The sequence below is a fragment of the Anolis carolinensis genome, chromosome 1 (assembly GCF_035594765.1).
Source record: "Anolis carolinensis isolate JA03-04 chromosome 1, rAnoCar3.1.pri, whole genome shotgun sequence".
NCBI classification, from domain to species: Eukaryota; Metazoa; Chordata; class Lepidosauria; order Squamata; family Dactyloidae; genus Anolis; species Anolis carolinensis.
In genome coordinates, this window is record NC_085841.1 from 325814335 (window position 1) to 325829884 (window position 15550).

Consider the following 15550-nt stretch of genomic DNA (forward strand, 5'->3'; position numbering starts at 1 on the left):
AATTACGTTTTACTATAGATATGTTCACTTGAAACATGGCAATACAGCTGAATATTATTTTGCTTACAACACTGATGTGCCACTTTCCACCCTCAGAAGTTCAAAGTAGCATTGAGAGGCCCAGCTCTTCTCTCTACCAGTCAGGGCTGTTGTTTGTCTGAACTGTCAATCCTCAATGAAAGAACGCTATAGCACTCTACTCTACTGAAAGGCAATTCTGGGAGTAGACTTCCTATATGTGATTATGTAAAGCCACTTTCCTGAAGGTCAAATGAAATATTTAGATAAGTTGTACCAAACATCCCAAGGAGTCTCATTATTGCAGCATGCTGAGAAAACCAAACACAGAAAAAAATGGAATAAAGAAAAATAAACACATGCAATGAAGGTAACGGTCTTTCAAACTAAATTGTGTTCAGGCCTCAAAAAAACTGTATAGGCTCAATCCACATTAAATGAATCATGTGTTTCTTTTACTTTACTGACTTCATCTGTTCATATTGACTTTTACAAAGAAAATGCAAAAACAACTTTGATCATTAATTTTCAATGTATATTGTAATAGTTTGGTACTCTCGACAGACCAGCATCCTGGGGAAATTTTCCTCCTCTTCCCCATTGAATCTTGAATGTGTTTTAGGATATTTTAAAAAGTTAACAGCCAATCCAGAAGCAAACATAAAAACAAATAAATATGGAAAAAGTCTAATTCATTTTGAAAAGGAACCAAACAATATAATCTAAAAAATAATCAAAAGGACCCCTAGTGAAATTAACAAGGGAACACTGGATTGGCAGCGTGTTCAAGGCTCTCTTTTTAAAGTCTTAATAGTCTTTAAGAGAAAGACTGTTTAATCAGCAAGAAAAACAAATTGAACCCTGAAGGAACTGACTGAAACATTAAGCAGTAACTTATTGTTCTGAATATTGACTTAACAAAGTACTCAGTTCACAAATCAGACATGGAAACCATTTCTAAAAGTAACAGTTTAATAGATGATAAAAATACATATAGAACAAAAATTAAACACTTGTAGAAACAAGAACCACCATATATTGGGAAAATTAAATTAAGAAAAAGTGAAAAATATGCAAACCTATTAATATCAGCAGATATTGCTAAAGATTGCTATACAGATGCATGCTTTTTTAAAAATATATTTTTACATTAATAGGATTTTAAACAAATCATTAAGAATGATAATCTGGGGTCTAAAAACCCAAACATTATTGAACTTCTGAAAACAATTTCAGCATAGCAATGTCTGGAATCAGAATAAGGTAAAATGGGGTTGAATAACAAAATTGGATACAACTGTCAGAACTGGCAAACAAAGTAACATAGTAAAAATAAGATATTTTTAATTTGCAAATATAGTTTACTTGAATAACACAGGCATACTCATAAAAATTCTTAGAGGACAAACTTGTAATAATTCTGATACATTATGAAGTTAGGTATATTTACTACATAAAGTTGAACAGCCATTGTTTAACAAAAGCCTGGCTAGATTACAATATTTGTCTATGGGTTTCCAGTAAGAAAAAAAAGAGAAAGAATTTGCAACTACAATCACCCTTTGCATTCTCTGGTGTTAGGTGCTCAGGACCCCTATGAAAGTGAAAAACGGTGCATAAAAATGCTATTTTTTAACTTGAGAGAACATCTCTCTAGAAATTTCTAGGTCTTCAAGCACAACTTTATAGTCAACTTTTGCTGGAAACTGATCACAAAATTGCATTGGAGGACCAAAATATTCCTAGAAAGGTGTTCTCTAGAAATCCCATGGTCTTATGACTGGAGGAAGCTGACCATCTAGATATTCCTAGAAATAATATTTTAAATCAAATCCATGAATATTCAAATCTATAAATATCAAAACTGCAAATGTAGAGGGACAACTGCATAGCAGTCATTTAAAAATATAACTAAAGTTGTGCTGCACCAAAGGCCTATTTAGCTCAATGTTCTTTTTTTTCAGTGGCCAAAAAGTTGCTTCTGGGAAAGCACAAGACAACAAGAATATTCTTCCACTTGAGTTCCTCAGCCGTTTATATAAGGATACTTTTGTGCTGGAGGCAATAGAGAACCGTCACAATTAGCAAACCTCGTGACTTTACCTTCTAGGAATCTGTCTAATCTCTTTCTGTGCACTGTGTACAGTAATACTTCCTTCTATCTATTCTGAATCTCTTCCACCATTTACTTTTTGCATATTACCTAAATTCTAGCTATATATGTGTGTGTGCGCACACATTTTTGACACCATGAGTAAATATCTATTTTTCTGTCCAATCTCCACTTATTTTAATGAGGTAAAAATCCTAAATTTTCGCACAAACGGGCAGGGAGTGGCTCAGTGTTCCAGTCCTGATTGTGCAGTCCTTTAGTTTTTGCAACCCTACAATGCCAAATTACAGACATGCTTATATAAAGGCATTAGAACATGAAGTTTTTTTCTCCCCTTGACAATCTGCAAAACTAAATTTATTTTTTTCCTAGAGTTGACAAATGTTGGTTCAGTTGTTGTACCAAAGTACCCACCATAATCTCAAGATCTCCTTCCATGGAGCCATGGTCAGATCAGGCCATTAGGTTCTTCTGTCTCAACATGGATAATTTTACATGGAGTCACATGTGCCATTATTATTCCCATTTCTCCAGTTTAGAGATTCCTATGGACTGTTTTGCTCTGCTCATGGAACTCTTAAAAGGTTGGCAGCACAGGATTTACTATTGCAGATGTTATGCTGATTCTTTCTCAGCGAAATCTGTCTTTCGATGTATAGGCTCAACAAGTGTATCTTTAATGATACTTTACTTGTAATCAATAGGAAGCTTACAAAACCTACAATTTTCAAAAACTTCTGTGGCACTGGCCACTTTTCCAATCACCTAATATAGACACTGATCTTAGAGACACTGGACATTTTAGTTTTTTAAACTAGCACTTTCAGTGATATTTAAAAAACTGTCAGATTGATACTATCTGGGTCCAGTGATTTGTTTTCAATTTGTTAGTAAAGTCTATAATGTCATGTCTTATAAATTTGTCACCATTCCTCAGACTCCTTCCTAGAGGGATCATTTCAGGTAGTAAATAATTCATTCAAATCATATCTTCATTCTCTTTATCCTTATTTATTACACTTCACTTGTCACTCAACAGTGCAAATAACTTTGTAGTTTGTTTCCTGTTTTTGATGTATGCAAGATTTGTTAATTGTTGATCTTACTATTCCAAAATTCGTTTTGTCTGTTTGCATTTCTTTTGTGCAAATTTATGTTCATTTTTTCTTCTAGTTTGGTCAAGACCTCGTTTTCTTAAGGATGACTCCCCCATTTGATTGATACTATTCATAAAATAGCTTTTCTTTTAACCTTAAGGTTATATTTTACTACAATGACTAATATGAAAAGAAAAGAAATGTATTTATTCTGAAGAATTACAAACAGAGGACCTTGAAATTGTACATAAAATGTTCATGCTCAAATAAATCAATGGGACAATACAAAATGGTTATAATACTCTAAGCTCTTGCTTTGGGACACTTCGCCCTATCAAGAATCTCATACAGACAAGGGCTAATATGAATGGGCCACTTATTCATATGACACTTCAAGAAAATTCCAGTGACCAAAGTGTCTGGAATATTTGCTCCCTCAATCAGGTAACTGCTTTTACAAGATGACTACACCCAAAAAGAATAAACCAAAATTAATTAACTGTTTGCTAGGATAATAACATTAACTATTATCAAACTTTACATTAAGAAAGTCTGCAATATATAACTTATCTGAACAAAATACATTACATTACTCAGTATTTTAGGTTATTATGGCTTGGAACAACATTCTGCCAGCTTTCTGATGTGAAGGACTAGAAATATTTTTATCCTAATGTGTCAGGGACCAATTCAATATTTGTACCCACTGGCTACAATAGTTTATTTCTTTTCTGGAAATTTACTGTGGAGAAGCAGCTGATAGCACATGGACAGCCACTGTGCCACTGACTATGCTTTGAGTAGCACTGGCCTAGAGGAAATGTTAACAAATGTATAACTAAATTAAATAAAAAATATATAATACGAAGGTTTATGAAGAATAGTGCTTATGACAGGGTTTGATATTCATTTTAATAAATGTATTAATGTTTTCTATTCTTCTTATACTTTCATATATACACATACATACAGAATTGTACACCCTAATTCTGAAAAAGCACAATTTTGAACCCAACAATTATCTATGTGTACAGTACATTGATATTATATATGTAAAATGGTCTGTAAGCATTTTGGTATGACTAACCTGATTTTCTGAACTGGTTAGTAATTATATATCATCACCCACATGCTAGAAGTTTTTGCAATTCCCATCAGTAGATTTGAGCAAACTATGGGAAGTCTGCTTTCGAGAAAAAATGAGTGCAACTTGAACTCACTATAAAATGCATGCTTGATTGATACACAATGTCAACAGCCAACTTTAAGAGCAAACTGGACAAATGTTGTCCACAGACTATTACTGATTCCCCAAAACTCTAATAAATAATAATGACAACAACAACAACAACAACTTTCTTCTTATATCCTGCCCCATCTCCCCGAAGGGACTCAGGGCGGCTTACGTGGGGACCAAGCCCAGTAATGCAACAATAAAATATAACATAATACATTCAATTACAATGAATTAATAGATAAAAAATATAAAAATCATAAAAGCATAAACTCAACAACAACCGATAACCAATAACCAATAGCTAGGTGCAATGGTTTAAGCTTAATTTGAGAGAGTGGTCTTTCTGAGGAATGCAACGTAAGTGGAATATAACAGCAATTGAAAGATCACATTTCATATACCTAATAATGAAGGGAAGACAGTCACCAAAACAAATGAAAGCAAGGAATTTCATGACAGGTTAAGCACAAATTTATTATAAGGAAAAGTGATTAGTTAGAGATAAAATGTTTTAACCCAGGAGCAAATATCTTTGTTCAAATATGAAAAAATTAGAAGCTGATGTTGTTGAAATTTTAAATTGAAAATGCTTAAATTCTCCAAATATTTAGTCAGTATTTTAGAATAAATACAGAGCATTTGCAAAGGTGAGTTCTAAAACTATTTATTAGCAAGACACACATTTCAAGGGGGGAACCAAGGGGGGCCGGGCTGTGGCGCAGGCTGTTGAGCAACCAGCTGCAACAAATCACTCTGACCAAGAGGTCATGAGTTCGAGGCCAGCTCGGAGCCCCATGTTTGTCTTGTCTTTGTTCTATGTTAAGGCATTGAATGTTTGCCTTATATGTGTAATGTGATCCACCCTGAGTCCCCTTCAGGGTGAGAAGGGCAGAATATAAATACTGTAAATAAATAAATAAATAAACCAACACACAGTGGCACTATTCACTAGTATACTTCTCGGCACAGACCAGTAAGGTATCTCAAATTTTAGACATGCTTTTTAAAACCACACAAGACGATAAATAGGCAAACTTTCAATAATTTTTGAAAAACAACTCCCATTTTATTATTTATCCTAATAATACTACTCTATTCTCTCTGAATGTAAGGTCAAAAGTAGTACAGGGTGTTTGAAAAAGAACTCCCGAGTTGTAAGTTAAAACACATTGAAACTAGGGAGTTCTTTTTCAAACACCCTGTTATTTTGGGAGGAGCTACAGCATCTCAGACACCAAGAAAAACTGCTTTGTTAAAAATGAAGTAATCTTGGCATCTTTTATTAGTCTGCTGAGACCACTCAGTTTTGTCTAATTCTATGTAGGGTCACATGTAGACGGCCCTTGAAGACGGCCCGGAAACTCCAACTAGTTCAACGTTCGGCAGCCTTGCTTCTAACTGGAGCTAATTATAGGGAGCGGTCAACCCTCCTGCTTAAGGAGCTCCACTGGCTGCCGTTCACCTTCCGGACCCAATTCAAGGTGCAAGTGATCACCTACAAAGCCCTGAACGGTTAGGAACCCTCCTACCTTAGTGATCGCCTCTCCCCCTACGAACCTGCATGATCTCTTCGTTCGTCAGGGGAGGCCCTCCTCTCACTCCCACCTCCGTCACAAGCACGGTTGGTGGGGACGAGAGAGAGGGCCTTCTCCGTGGTGGCCCTCCGGCTCTGGAACTCGCTCCCCAGGGAAATCAGGCAAGCCCCCACCCTGGTAGCATTCAGAAAGAGCTTGAAAACCTGGCTCTTTACTCAGGCCTTTAGATAAAGATTGCTAATCCAGAAGCAATCTGTATCTGTGACCATTCTTGTTTGCACTTTTTACCTTTGTCAACTCGATATAGACACAGGGTCTATTCCCATCCCAATTTGCACTTCCAAGAATTTGCAGCACTTTATCAGTCACCTCGTGTTTACAATATTTATATGGTGCACCTTACCCAGTCTATTTTTACAATCTCTCCATTTTAATCCATGTTTTTATTAGTTCTTGTTTTTATTGGCTAATGTTTAAATTTTTTAATTGTGCACGTTTTTGTCTATTGCTGTGTTTTATACTGCTACTGTTTTTATTCGGGCTTGGCCCCATTTAAGCCGCCCTGAGTCCCCTTTGGGGAGATAGAGGAGGGGTATAAAAATAAAGTTATTATTATTATTATTATTATTATTATATAGGTTTTTCATTTAGTATAGGGTTCAGATTTTAGAAAGTTCTACTTTGATTCATGCTTAACTTGGCAGAGTGGTCTTTCTGAGGAATTCTATTTACAGGGCATTGCCTTCCTTTCAATACAAAAAATGGGTGAGGCAATTTTTACAAATTGCAACTGACATCCTACATCATGCTGGGAGAGAAGTCAGTCTCTGTCAGCGTACTCACCAAAGGCAAGAGAAAGCTTTCCCTTATTTAAAACAAATCAGGAACTGCCAGGTGTAGCTCTGCCTCCATGACCAAAACTCAGCTGCAGAAAGGCATTTGTGATTGTCCCAGCCTCTCTTGAGCCCCTACATTGGTGGCTCTCAACCTGTGGGTCCCCAGATGTTTTGGCCTTCAACTCCAAGAAATCCTAACAGCTGGTAAACTGGTTGAGATTCCTGCGAGTTGTAGGCCAAAACACCTGGGGACCCACAGGCCGAGAACCACTGCCCTACACAGTATAAGGAAGGTTATTCGTCCCTTGGTGCTCAAGAGAAGCTAAAATGAACCCCAGGCACAAACATGCAAGCAGGTCAGTGGAAGGGAGATGTTCCTGTCAGTCTCCTGGGTGCTCTTACACACTGAGGTGTGACCAAGTGCATATTCATATTTATGTGTGTGAGTGTGTATTTACGTGCTTTCAAGTTGCTTGTTAATTTATGGCCACTCCATGAATTACATAGGATTTTCTTGGGCAAGGAATACTCAGAGATGCCTTCGCCAGTTCTTTCCTCTAAGCACAGCCTATAGGGCCTGGTTTTTGTTGGCAGTCTCCCATCCAAGTACTAAGACTGGCTCCAGGTCCTACTTAATCCTGTGCATGTCACCAGTGAGTCCCAGCCTCTCCCTTTCCTGCCAAAGTTCTCTGCACCCATGAATACTGGCTTCAGAAGGCTGGGGATAGATGGCTCTCTGGAACATTATGGGAGTACCACAGATAACTGCAATGGCCAGAGAAAGCAGAGAACTGTGTTTTCCTTCTCCTTGTTTCCATCTGATTAGTGTTCCTTCTTTCATCTTTAGAAGTAGCTCTTCTGTTCATTTAAAAAAAATGCTCTAGATTCAGCCTGTTACTGTATTTTTTTTCAAAACAAGTACAGAACACTCTGCTTTAGTTACAAAACAAAGCGAAACAATTCCACAGAAGCGTACAAATGTCTCACAGTATTTAATAATTATGCATGTGCCTTCAAGTTACCTATCAACTCACAGAAAGTTACAGGGAGGGAACAAATTTTAGATCTGAGTGTGCTTTTTGTTCTAGAAGCCCACAATTGAATCTACCTGGGGGGGGGGGGGGGGAGGATTGCACTTAGATTAAAGGCTATTTGGTATTGTTCTATTATCCAGGCGGAGGCCAAAAGGGGAAGCTAAACAAGAGAAGGATAGTCTATTGTATGAGGGGGACCTGAAGGAGGAAAACCATTTTTCCCGTTTTTGCTGGTTATTTCCCCTTCCCCTTCCCATTTCATAAACAAGGGTTGTTTCCATGATGGCAACATGAATGGGGAGAATAACAGGAAAACAGGGGGGATATGTTCCTTCAACATCCCTCTATAAAATGGATTATCCTTCTCTGTCTAGCGCCCCCTTTTGATCTCCACCGGGATAATAGAACAGTACCAGATATTTTTATTCAGGAAATCGTTCTGAGTACCAGAACTGAACTGTACTCATAATCCAAACAGACAAACACTCAGCAACTTTTATTTACCCCATAAACAACCACTCTCAGTACTCCAATTTCACAAGCAAAACTAGGGAAACTAGGGAAAGGGGATTTTCTTTGTGGCTATTATTCTAAAAAATGAAGACCAAAAACCTTTACAAATCTACTGCAAATTACCCAAAGATCCACCCTCTTATGTCCATTAGTATCCTAGTCATAGTGGTTGCACAATTTAATGTTTCTTCCCATTACTGCTTGATAAAACTCACATACAGTGTCACCAAAACATTTCATATAGTTCATATAGCAGCCTCAATGCAAAAACACCTTTTAAGCATCTGTGAAAAAGCGTGGTGTTTTGATTAGTGCTGCACATGGTAGTCCTAGATTCAAAATTCATCTCAACTGCTAAACTGAAGGGATAATCTTGGGTAAATAAGCCATTATCTCTCAGCTTAACCTATTTTACAGAGTTGTTGTGAGGACAAAACAGAAAAGGAAGGAAATACCACCTAGAATTTTATCAATAAAAGTGGGTAAAAATGAAATAACAAAAACAATGATTTCCTAACAAAAGAACGTGAAGGGCTGCATTTAAAGTAATTCAAAAAACACATTTAAGTGCCCTATGCTTATCTTCTAGACAAAACACTAAGTATGAGATCGAGAAACCTCACGAAGCCTATGAAATCAAACACAAGTGGTTCAATCTACACTTACCAGTTTAAAGAAAATCACTTTAAAAATCTGGTCATTATTCATACTACAGGCTGAGCATTCCTTACTTGGAATTTTGAAATCTGATATAGTCCAAATTTCAAAATGGCCCATATTGGTACTGGGGTTGCGACAACTTTGCTTTCTGATAGGCCAATGTACACAAAGTTTGTTTCATGCACAAATATATTTAACCTATTGCATAAAATGACATTCAGGCTATGTGTACAAGGTGTAAATGTAGCATACATGAATTTCACTTTTAGGCCTGGGTGTCATCTCTCCTGTATCTCATTATTTACACATAAGCAAACACAGATACTCCAAAATCTGGTTGGGGAAAAAAAACCCAGAACACTTCAGAGCCCAAGCACTGCAGATAAGGGATACCCAACGTGTGACAGAACTATAGTCACATTTCAGTACAGATTGAGCACTGCTTTTCTGGATTTCGAAAACCTAAACTATAAATGAAGGTAGCGGAAATGACACCTTTGCTTTCTAATAGTTCAGCGTTCAAACACATATGATCCTATTTCCCAGAGCTCTTATCCAAAAACCCCAACTATTTGTGGTCTTTCATCGCATATTTCTGCATGAGCGAAGGTTGGACTGGATGGTCTTTTTGGTCTCTTCTACGCCTATAGTTGTTTTTAATTACAATGTATTGTGTTTTTATTGGTTATTTCATTTTGATTGAGTTGTTCTATGTAAATCTCTGCATGCTCTTATTTTATATTATTCTGTGTTTTTATTGATTTTGGCTAATTTTGTTGTATATTTTATGTGTTTTGCACTGCGTTGCCTTGTAAGCTGCCCCAAGTCCCTATGGGGCAGGATATAAATAAAGTTATGATGATGATGATGATTTAAACACTTCAGATAAGATACTCAACCTGTATTTAGAGACAAATATCAATGAACAAGCCCTGTGAGGAGCGGCTTAAAGAGCTGGGTATGTTTCGTCTGCAGAAAAGAAGGCTGAGAGAGACATGAGGGCCATGTATAAATATGTGATGGGAAGTCATAGGGAGGAGGGAGCAAGCTTGTTTTCTGCTGCCTTGGGGACTAGGACGCGGAACGATGGCTTCAAACTACAGAAAAGGCGATTCCACCTGAACATTAGGAAGAACTTCCTAACTGTGAGAGCTGTTCAGCAGTGGAACTCTCTGCCCCAAAGTGTGGCGGAGGCTCTTTCTTTGGAGGCTTTTAAACAGAGGCTGGATGGTCATCTGTCGGGGATGCTTTGAATGCGATTTCCTTGCTTCTTGGCAGGAGGTTGGACAGGATGGCCCATGAGGTCTCTTCTAACTCTAGGATTCTATGAACAGGGGAGTATAGACCCTTGGGTAAATTAATGTTGTGTGCCCAATCAGAATAACAATAAATGCATTACTACTAGTAGTAAATAAATTCTAATGCATTTATGGAGGAAGTAGTCATCCAGCTGGAAGAGACCAAAAGGGTCATCCCACCCAACGTCATTTATGACTATTTTATGACTATTTTATGATTGTTTAACTGTTTTAATCATTTCAGTTTATTGTATATCCGTGTAACGGCATCAATTGCCACTTGTAAGCCGCCCTGAGTCCCCTCGGGTGAGAAGGGCGGGGTATAAATAATTGAAATAAATAAATAAATAAATAAATTCTGCCATGCAGGAAGACACAATCAAAGCACGCCCGAGAGATGGTCATTCAGCCTCTGTTTCAAAAACTCTAAAAAAGAAGACTCCATTATCCTCTGAGGCAGCATATTTCTCTATTGCCATCAGGTCTAGTATAAGCCAGGCATGGGCAAACTTTAGCCTTCCAAGTGTTTTGGACTTCAACTCCCACAATTCCTAACAGCCTACCGGGAAAACCCTAAAAACAAGGAGCCGGATTGTCCACTGACAGCAAAGGAGTATTCATGAAGCGAAGCCACACCAACGGGAAGGACGCTGAGTCGCGGAGGCTGGAAGGGGGAATGACGCCCCCCCCCCCCCAGGGCAGGCCTCTCAGGCGTGGGAAGGGAAAGGGCCGCCACCCCCGCCCATCTCCTGAATGAAACGAGGGAAGAGGAGCGAGCACTTACCCCTCGGTCCTCCTCGGAAAGGAAATCTGGGCCGTCGTCCGAGCCTTCCTGCTCCAAGCGGGAAACGGGAGGCGGCATCCAACCGAAGGGAGAGGGGAAAAAGACAGCGGGGCGCCGGGTGAGCGAGCGGGCCTCGTGTGCCTCCCCAGCCTCCCTTTCCCCCTCAGCCCGCGCCTCGACGCGGCTCCCTCCGCACCTACCATCATGGCTGCCCCTCCGCTCCCTCAGCAGCAGCGCCAAGCGCAGGCCTCGCCCGCCCACCAGGCCGCGCTGCCGGAGGGGGCGGGGCTTAAAGGGGCGGGGCCTGCAACGGAGCCAATGGGGAGCCGCCGCTGAGTTTGGCAGGCGCAGGGACGCCTTCCTCAGAGCGCACAGTCTGAAGAGAGATGGGCGATGTCTATACGACGTATAACAGGCATGGGCAAACCTGGGCCCTCCAGGTGTTTTGGACGTCAACTCCCACCATTCCTCAGAGCCTCAGGCCCTTTCCTTTTCCCCCTCAGCCGGTGGGAGTTGAAGTCCAAAACACCTGGAGGGCCCAGGTTTGCTCATGCCTGCTATAAAACATACATAAAAGGTAAAGGTAAAGGTTTCCCCTGACGTTAAGTCCAGTCGTGACCGACTCTGGGTGTTGGTGCTCATCTCCATTTCTAAGCCGAAGAGCCGGCGTTGTCCGTAGACACCTCCAAGGTCATGTGGCCGGCATGACTGCATGGAGCGCGGTACCTATTGATCTACTCACATTGGAATGTTTTCGAACTTCTAGGTTGGCAGGACCTGGGGCTAACAGCGGGCGCACATTTCGCTCCCAGGATTTGAACCTGGGACCTTTTGGTCCACAAGTTCAGCAGCTCAGTGCTTTAATAATTCTATTATTGTAGTATATTATCATGTTATTACTATTATATTATTATTATATTATTCATTATTCATGACTACATTGAAACTACAATAGAGGGAAATCAGTGTGGAAACTGCAAGAGGTACCATAGATTGTACATGGAAGGGGCCCAAAACATATATATAAAATATAAAATGGCCTCTTGGGCCCAATCTACACTGCCATGCAATATCTGCTTTGAACTTGATTATATGACAGGCTAGACTAATATACTAATCCAGTTCAAAGCAGATAATCTGGATTTTATATGGCTGTGTCAGAAGTGAACCAAGGGTACAAGTTGTAATGTATTTGAAAACACAAAGTTTTTTTAAAAAACAACATCAACAACTTGGCATTATACTTAATGTCCTTTGACCAGAAGCTGGCCACTTGGAGTGCCTCTGGTGTTGCTGTAAGAAGGTCCTCCACTGTGCATATGGCGGGGCTCAGACTGCATTGTAATAGGTGGTCTGTGCTTTTCTCCTCTCCATACTCGTATGTCATGGACTCCACTTTGTAGCCCCATTTCTTAAGGTTGGCTCTGCATCTCGTGGTGCCAGAGCGCAGCCTGTTCAGCGCCTTCCATGTCGCCCAGTCTTCTGTGTGCCCAGGAGGGAGTCTCTCATCCACATCAGCCACTCATTGAGGTTCCGGTTTTTAGCCTGCCACTTTTGGACTCTCGCTTGATGAGGTGTTCCTGCGAGTATCTCTGTAGATCTTAGAAAACTATTTCTTGATTTAAAGCGTTGGCATGCTGGTTGATACCCAAACGGGATGGGCGAGAGATGTCAATGCCTTGGTCCTTTCATTGCTGGCTGCTACTTCCCAGCGGATATCAGGTGGTGCAATGCCTTCTAAACAGTATAATTTCTCCAGTGGTGTGATGATGCAGCATGTCCCATTAAGAGCCACATCCACTGTTTAACGGGGTGAGTTGTATTCCACACTGGTCATGCATATTCAGCAGAGCAGCAAAACGCTACACAGCAAAGGCTGTGTAGATGGGGCCTTGGACTTGCAAACCTCTGGAAGATGGCATAACTGTAGCAAGTCACTTTGCCATAAGAGTGTCTCAAGGAACAGTTTGCCTCCAGGGAAGTCATGCTCCCCCTCTGTTCTGCCTTGGTCAGAATACCTGGAATACTGTGTTCAGTTCTGGGCACCACAATTGAAGGGAGAAATTGACAAGCTGGAATGTGTCCAGAGAAGGGTGACTAAAATGACCAAGGGTTTGGAGAACAAGCCCCACGAGGAGTGGCTTAAAGAGCTGCACATGTTTAGCCTGCAAAAGAGAAGGCTGAGAAGAGACATGATGGCCATGTATAAATATGTGAGGGGAAGTTACAGGGAGGAGGGGGCAAGCTTGTTTTCTGCTGCCCTGAGGACTAGGATGCAGAACAATGGCTTCAAACTACAGGAAGGGAGATTCCACCTGAACATCAGGAAGAACTTCCTAAGTGTGAGAGGTATTCAGCAGTGTAACTCTCTGCCCTGGAGTGTGCTGGAGGCTCCTTCTTTGGAGGCTTTTAAGCAGAGGCTGGATGGCCATCTGTTGGGGTGCTCTGAAAGCGATTTTTCTGTTTCTTGGCAAGGTGTTGGACTGGATGGCCCACGAGATCTCTTCCAACGGTGATTCTATAACAGTGGTTATCAACCTGTGGGTCTCCAGGTGTTTTGGCCTGTAACTCCCAGAAATCCCAGCCAATTTATCAGCTTTTAGGATTTCTGGGAGTTGAAGGCCAAAACATCTGGGGACCCACAGGTTGAAAACCACTGGTCTATACGGTGCATCTACAGCAGGCATGGGCAAACATGAGGCCTCCAGGTGTTTTGGACTACAACTCCCACAATTCCTAACAGCCAGAAGGCTGTTAGCAATTGTGGGAGTTGTAGTCCAAAATACCTGGAGGGCCCAAGTTTGCCCATGCCTGATATACACTGTAGAATTCATACAGAATAGCACTTTTCATTGTCATACCTCAATGTTAAGGAATCATGGGAGTTCTAGTTTGGTGAGGCACCATCACTTTTTGGCAAAGAAGGCTAAAGGTCTTGTAAAACTACAAATCCCAATCATCCATAGCATTGAGCCAGGGCAGTTAAAGTGGTGTCAGATTGCATTACAGTGCCTATGCTCCCATGGACTCGCTAGACTAGTCCTCAAAGGTGCTCCCATTCAGTACTTTGCTCATCCTCTGCTTCTAGTTTTTGGATCCCTGGGAAGGAAATATATATTTCAGCTTCACATTGCAACTGAGGCCCCTTCCACACAGCTGTATAAAATCCCACATCTGCTTTGAACTGGAATACATGGCAATGTGGACTCAGATAACCCAGTTAAAAGCAGATATTGTCAGATTTTCTGCCTTTACATTCTGTGTTATATGGCTATGTGGAAGGGCCCTGAGTAAACTGAAGATTAAAATAAAACCTCTGTGAGCAAGGCTTCCAGCATAGTCCTCACTCGCCAGCACACACCTGTATTTCCCCACACAATAGCCGCCTCCTTCTCCCCCCAAAGTAGAGGGAGGTGCAACTATTATGTGATGAAATACAATAGTTGTTCCCAAAGGGCACAAATAGGATACCACTCTCTAGTTTTTAGTGAGGGGAAAATATTAGAGCAGATCTTTTTTGTTATCTGATGTGGGGATCAACATGTGTTCCTTTTTCTAATGTACTAGAGATTGGTATCATATTTGTGCCCATTGGCTACAAGCATTTATTTACTGAGAGCTTGCCGCATACCAGCAAACAATGGCTTGGGAACCAACACTTTGAATAGCACTGCACTACAGGAACCATCCCCCAATCTAGAGTTTGATGTTTTACTACCATATTTTCAGTAATACAGTGGGAGCCGCAGTGGCGCAATGGGTTAAACCCTTGTGCCGGCTGAACTGCTAACCTGAAGACCTGAAGGTCGGCGGTTCGAATCCACAAGATGGGATGTAGGGACATGAGAGAAGCCTCCCACAGGGCAATACATCCAGGCGTCCCTTGGGCAACGTCTTTGTAGACAGCTGATTCTCTCTCACTAGAAGCAACTTGCAGTATATATTCAATTCGCTTCTGACACTATTTTAAAAAAGTAATACAGTATGGCTGCCTTATCCATGGATGCACTTACAAGCACTCAAAAAAAATTCCACCTGGATATGTTTGTGGGCCTCTCTAGGTCCTCCAGTACAATTCTATGGAATGTGTTTGGCCCAGGTATAGTCAAAATATAGGGTTCACTAATAACCACTGTTTCAGATATATATCCTCTGCAGATACTGGGTCATAATGTACACACTTTTTAAATATAGTGAATTAGTTTCTATAATGCCTTTGTTTCACAACTTTTAAATATTAAGTCTCAACATTTGATTTATGTGTTAAATTTCTGAACTTTTATACTACATTTTGTTTCAAAGAATAAAGCTGTGCAATATAAAATAAGTAGATGCATTGAATTATACCCTTTTTGAACAATGAAATAAAGGAAACTTCATACTGAGGTAGGTCATTGACTCATCTAGTCAGTATTGTGAACTATG

At 40.3% G+C, this 15550-nt stretch overlaps 1 protein-coding gene across 1 annotated transcript in view; it reads right to left on the reverse strand.

Annotated features, from left to right (window-relative positions):
- The window catches only part of snx6 (sorting nexin 6), a 35753-nt gene extending 24322 nt beyond the window's left edge, over window positions 1–11431 (reverse strand). Inside the window, exons 1-2 of the mRNA XM_003216575.4 lie at window positions 11326–11431; window positions 11126–11173 (exon numbers count right to left, since the gene is read on the reverse strand). Of these exons, the coding sequence (XP_003216623.1) occupies window positions 11126–11173; window positions 11326–11331 (54 nt within the window). The 5' untranslated portion in view covers window positions 11332–11431. The remainder of the gene's footprint in view (window positions 1–11125; window positions 11174–11325) is intronic.
- Between the last annotated feature and the right edge of the window lie 4119 nt (window positions 11432–15550).